This window comes from Primulina tabacum, chromosome 9 (genome assembly GCF_025594145.1).
Source record: "Primulina tabacum isolate GXHZ01 chromosome 9, ASM2559414v2, whole genome shotgun sequence".
Taxonomy (NCBI): domain Eukaryota; kingdom Viridiplantae; phylum Streptophyta; class Magnoliopsida; order Lamiales; family Gesneriaceae; genus Primulina; species Primulina tabacum.
The window spans coordinates 40,782,721-40,788,769 of NC_134558.1; the positions used below are offsets into that span (position 1 = coordinate 40,782,721).

The 6,049-nt window shown below is 35.5% G+C and overlaps 1 protein-coding gene across 1 annotated transcript; it reads left to right on the forward strand.

Moving 5' to 3' along the window:
* Positions 1-2,637: 2,637 nt before the first annotated feature.
* LOC142556256 (serine hydroxymethyltransferase 4) lies at positions 2,638-5,462 on the forward strand. The gene is made up of 4 exons (XM_075667641.1): positions 2,638-3,379; positions 4,294-4,684; positions 4,780-4,881; positions 4,979-5,462. Exons 1-4 carry the CDS (start codon positions 2,702-2,704, stop codon positions 5,221-5,223), a joined length of 1,416 nt encoding a protein of 471 aa, XP_075523756.1. The 5' UTR covers positions 2,638-2,701; the 3' UTR covers positions 5,224-5,462.
* The last annotated feature ends 587 nt before the right edge of the window (positions 5,463-6,049 follow it).

A 6,049-nucleotide genomic window follows, 5' to 3' on the forward strand; every position in this document is an offset into this window, starting at 1 on the left:
TAAGTATGTTTTTATCATATATATTAGTTTCATATGAAAATTGAAGTTTTAAACTAAAAAATTATAAAATAACTTCCCATACGTATGTATATAGATACATATAATTAGTGTAACCGTGGTTACCTGTCGGCACACTAATTAATGCAAAACTGCAAGTTGGCCTCAACGGTGTTGTGTTGTGTTGTGTTGTCTCTCATGCATCGTGAGATAATGCATGTCACAAAGACATGCGACTCCATGTGGGGATTAGAATTTTAGTCGTGAGTTTCGTGAATTAAAAAATATAGATTTCGAATATATTAATTTTGAATTACTTGACTAACTTGAATCTGATTATATTGAAGTCAATTTTAAATATATTTCATATCAAGTTATACGATTTCGATAACAATTGTGTTTGATTTCATGTATATCAAATACGAAGATAATTCGAAGCTCATTCTCAAATCAAATAACTTATTTGCAAGTTAAATTCATCGATCCAAGTGTAAATTGAGTTACACGAGTTGCTTAAAATATATGTTTCTCAATTGCTAATCTGAATAAAAATTACCAATTTTAACAAATTGATATATTTTTTTGAGATATTTTGAATAACTTGATCAAGTGGTAAAATTAGTTAATAATATAATGTAGGTATATTTTTTTTTAAAAAAAAAAAAATTGAGCTCACGGATCTTAGCATTCAAGGCTTATCATAATAAATTTATGATTTAAAGTTTAATGGCACAAACGAATCTCAAATTCAAACCTTAAATTGATTTATCAAACTTAACAATAATTTTTTTATTAAAATAGTGCCGACACATGATTTTTTTTTTTAAAAAAAAATTGACACATTGATGGTTTTGTGACATGAACAAACTTGGGGTTGGTTCGATCTAAATACGATAGGTTTTTTGGGAAATGAATAAGTTTTAGGTTAATTATACACATCATCCCATGAAATCTTGAGATACCATGAGAGTAGTCTTGTGAGACGGTCTCACGAATCTTTATCTGTGAGACGGGTCAACCCTGCCGATATTCACAATAAAAAGTAATACTCTTAGCATAAAAAGTAATATTTTTTCATTGATGTCCCAAATAAGAGATATGTATCATAAAATACGACCCGTGAGAACGTCTCACACAAGTTTTTGTCATTGCACAAAACCTCTTATAACTATTAACTTTCATGTTTTAAATACCGAATACATATATCTCTAAAAACACGTAAAAATAAATACGTGTGTTCAATATTTGAAAATATGAGGATATAGATGCTTAAAATTTAAAACACTTGGAGTTCATAAATTACTTTTTTTCGTGAAATTTTTAGCTCTAGCAGAGATTTCATGATGCCTAACATATGAAAATGATCTTAAATTTTTTTATTTTTATTTTTAAAAAAAGTCCACATCGACTAATTACAATTCATGGATTTTGGTGAGATGCATGCCATCGAAAATGAGGTGTGGCGTGATGTTTTGAGTGTTGGTGCCTATGTCGACTAGATCTGCCTACAGGGCAACAATTCACTCTAATCTCAGGGTTTTTTTGGACATGTTTGGAAACACTCTGCATCGAATCTCAAATCAATTCATTTCAAATGTTTTGATTTTTTTTTTAACCGAACAAAATTAAAATAAATTTCAAATTTACTTCATTTCAACCGATACAATTTCAATAAAACTACGATGAATTTCAAATCGACTCAAAATGACTGTCATATGAACGTAATCTCCAAATCTTTCCATTGATGTTAAATCCATAGGTCATAACGCAATTTTAGATCAAACCAACCCTAACTCGATATAAATTTGAACATAATTCCAAAACTGATATTAGTGGTCATATGAAATTAAACAAGTTTGATTTTGAAATTTATTAAAATAATTTTGACTAATCAACTCGTGTTGAAAATCTTAACCACCACCACCCCACACCCCACCAACCCCATTCTTTCACTTTTTTTATCCCAAAAAAGAAACGCATGTTTGAAGACTAATTACCCATCACAACCTACTTTTATATATTATATACTTATAAAAATAGAAGAAATAAGAATACGAAATTAGGGGGGAAATAGTTTTGATCTCTTATGTCATATCATTTTTTTTCTCCAAAATATCTTTATCCTATAACTTTCATTATATTTAAAATAAAACAAAACATAATAAATTAGTGATTGAAACAAATACATAAATTAAATAAAAATTACTCTCATCTCATTATATTCCATATAAAAAAATTATTATATACAAATATAACTATGTATTTTAGATAAAAAAATTTCATTAACTTTCACACATTGTACGTGTATGTTTACTAGTATATAGTATACATGGATATTACCTTGCAAGACGGTTTCACGGATCGTATTTTATGAGACATGTCTCTTATTTGGATCATCCATAAAAAAATATTACTTTTTATTGTAAATATCGATAAGATTGACTGTTTCACGGATAAAAATTCGTAAGATCGCCTCAAAAATTCAGATTGACTGTTTCACGGATAAAAATTCGTAAGATCGCCTCAGAAATTCCTACACTTAGTATCGCCACATTTGTGGGTATGGCATTTACCAACCACAGGAGGGTATTATGGTCTATTCATCAGACCACGCATGGTTGTTAAATTCAGTTCCTAACCTCCCATTTTCCCTTGCCTGCTTGCTCCTCTCCTCTCTCCCTAGTCACACATCCACCGCCGGGAAATGGATCCAGTATCTGAATGGGGCAACAGCTCGCTGTCCGCCGTGGACCCAGAAATCCATGACCTCATCGAGAAGGAAAAGCGCCGTCAATGCAGTGGAATCGAGCTAATCGCTTCAGAGAACTTCACCTCTTTCGCTGTAATCGAGGCCCTCGGCAGCGCCCTCACTAATAAATACTCCGAGGGCATGCCCGGAAACCGTTACTACGGTGGGAATGAGTACATAGACGAGATCGAGAACCTCACGCGCTCACGAGCCCTCCAGGCCTACCGCCTCGACCCCACCAAATGGGGCGTCAATGTTCAGCCCTACAGCGGCTCCCCCGCCAATTTCGCTGCGTACACCGCCGTTTTGAACCCACATGATAGGATCATGGGGCTTGATTTGCCTTCAGGTGGGCATCTCACGCATGGGTATTACACTTCTGGGGGAAAGAAGATTAGCGCGACTTCGATTTATTTCGAGAGTTTGCCGTATAAGGTGGATCCCAAAACTGGGTATATTGACTACGATCGCTTGGATGAGAAGGCCATGGATTTTAGGCCGAAATTGATCATCTGTGGAGGGAGCGCTTATCCTAGAGATTGGGATTACAAGAGGTTGAAGGAGATTGCGGATAAGTGCGGTGCTCTATTGCTTTGTGATATGGCGCATATTAGTGGACTTGTTGCTGCTCAGGTATTATTTCTTTGATTTGATACATGCATTTTAATTATTTCTCCTATGTTGGAATAAGCGTTTCAGCTTGTTCGAGGCATTACTATATTCGCACGTTCAGTTTGCGACGAGCCATTACTATATTTGCATTCTGAGATTTGGCACTTAGATCTGAATATCCTGGCAATTTATTATTGATAGCTTTTGTTGGACGGGTTTGATTTGTTTGCTTTACCCTGTTATTCTAATGGCATGTTGAGCTTGGAATATAGATTGATTTTTTTTTTATATATATTTTGTCCTTTTACATGGAGAAATGGGCTTGATGTGTTTGGTTTAGTTTTTTGGTATTCGTTCTCGTAAGTCGTTGAGCTTGTGATTTTAAATAATCTGCTGTTTAGTCAGTCTTCAGATTTTTATGAACAAGGGGTGCTTTGTGTGGAATCATAGATTTGAACGTGATCTTTATGTGTGTGTGATTAAGTGGGATTCTGAATGTGGATGAGATCTGGTTTGTGGACAGTTGCATTATTAATTGGTGAATAATGATGGATCTCATTTTCTGAGCGCCATGATCCGACTAACTAGCAAAAGAAACAATTAACATGTAGACGATTAAACTTCTTACTTAGTTACTTTCAGTGTAACGAAATTTTTATCAACCCTTGTTCCAAAAATAATAATACAATAATCCAATCTACAAGTGCATTAGCATATGTGTTGTAGTTGGCTGATTTGTTGTGCTGTTATGGGAATCTAATCCATGGTATATTGTAACAGACATTTGTGTTGAATGTCTTTTGAATTCTCTTTTGTTTTCATCTTGACCAAATCAAAACTGTAAATTCCACGTTGTTAATGTTCAACCACAGTTTCCAAAATTTTCAGTGTTTTGGTTATTATTTGAATAAATATTTTGTGATTCGTGGTTTTAGGAAGCAGCAGATCCCTTCGAGTACTGCGACTTGGTTACAACCACAACTCATAAGAGTCTGAGGGGCCCGAGGGCAGGGATGATCTTCTACAGGAAAGGTCCAAAGCCAGCCAAGAAAGGCCAACCGGAGGGTGCCGTTTACGACTTTGAGGACAAGATTAACTTTGCTGTGTTCCCCTCTCTTCAGGGTGGTCCACACAATCACCAGATTGGTGCTCTTGCTGTGGCCCTGAAACAGGCAATGACCCCTGGATTCAAGGCATATGCTAAACAAGTCAGGGCCAACGCTGTTGCTCTTGGCAATTACCTGATGAGCAAAGATTACAAGCTCGTCACTGGTGGAACTGAGAACCACTTGGTTTTGTGGGACCTTCGACCTCTTGGATTGACCGGTATGGAGGATACGAATCTCTTTGGTTTATATGATACCTAAAATTGCTCTTTAATGTTGATTTCAATTGATATTCATCGGTTGTGGTATTTGCAGGAAATAAGGTTGAAAAACTCTGTGATCTCTGCAGTATTACTGTTAACAAGAATGCTGTGTTTGGGGACAGCAGTGCCTTGGCCCCTGGAGGGGTTCGCATTGGTAACCATCCCTCTTTATTTTTGTCGACCACGTGTCTTGATTCTTGCACATGCTTGTACAAAATTGAATGGGAATCAAATGATTGTTTTTGCAACAGGAACTCCGGCCATGACATCGAGAGGATTAATCGAGAAAGACTTTGAACAGATAGGTGAATTCCTTCACAGGGCAGTCTCTCTTACCTTGAAGATCCAGAAGGAACATGGCAAATTATTGAAGGACTTCAACAAGGGTCTTGTGAATAACAAAGACATTGATGAGCTGAAGGCAGATGTTGAAAAATTTTCTACTTCATTCGACATGCCAGGCTTCAAGATGTCTGAGATGAAGTACCGAGGCTAAATCAATCCATGCATAAGTGAAAAATTTGTTGCTCTTAGCTTCTTAAAATAATTGATTCAGTGATGCCGTTTATACTTTTAAGTTACACTTCGTTTGGCTGTTGTTTCATCGTATTTTCTTGCTATTGCTTGAAATCGCCTTCTGCTTGTAAAATTTGAGTATGGCCCATGGCCATGTATGTTTGACATAAAATCCTACCAACGTTATTATACCATCAGAACTGTCAGAATTTTTTTTTTAATTGCGTTTCGTTGTAGCTGCACAGTTATCCTTGTAAGTTAAGTATGATTGAATGCATTACGTCTCGTAAGATTAGCATAATTTTGTGATCTATATCATGTCTAGAATTCTGGCTCTGCCTTCTAGAATTTATTCGATACAGATAAATCCAAGATAATGTAGTCTTCGACAAACTTGTTATGTCGGCAATACCGTTAGGCATGGACTCGTATCATATAATGTATTTAGCTCAGTTCACGACATACGATATAATCTAGAAACTCAAAACACGAATAGGATTCATTTATATTTTGTGAACTTGACTTGGAATTATATTTAACAAATCCTAAACAAAGAGGAGGTACTAAAATTTCAGCCCGGATCTTGTCTCGCGTTCCATGATTTTATGTTTCACAATTGTGCCCAAACTCGTGAGCCAAGTATCTAAATTAATTTTAGATAAAGTAAAACACACAGCCGAAAAAAGAGTACTTTTTCTATGAAACCACTGAGCGACTCATATATCCTAACCCGTAAATATTATACAAATACGAATCCACATAGCGGGATCGAATATTACCTTTAAAACTAGACTAATCTCAACTTA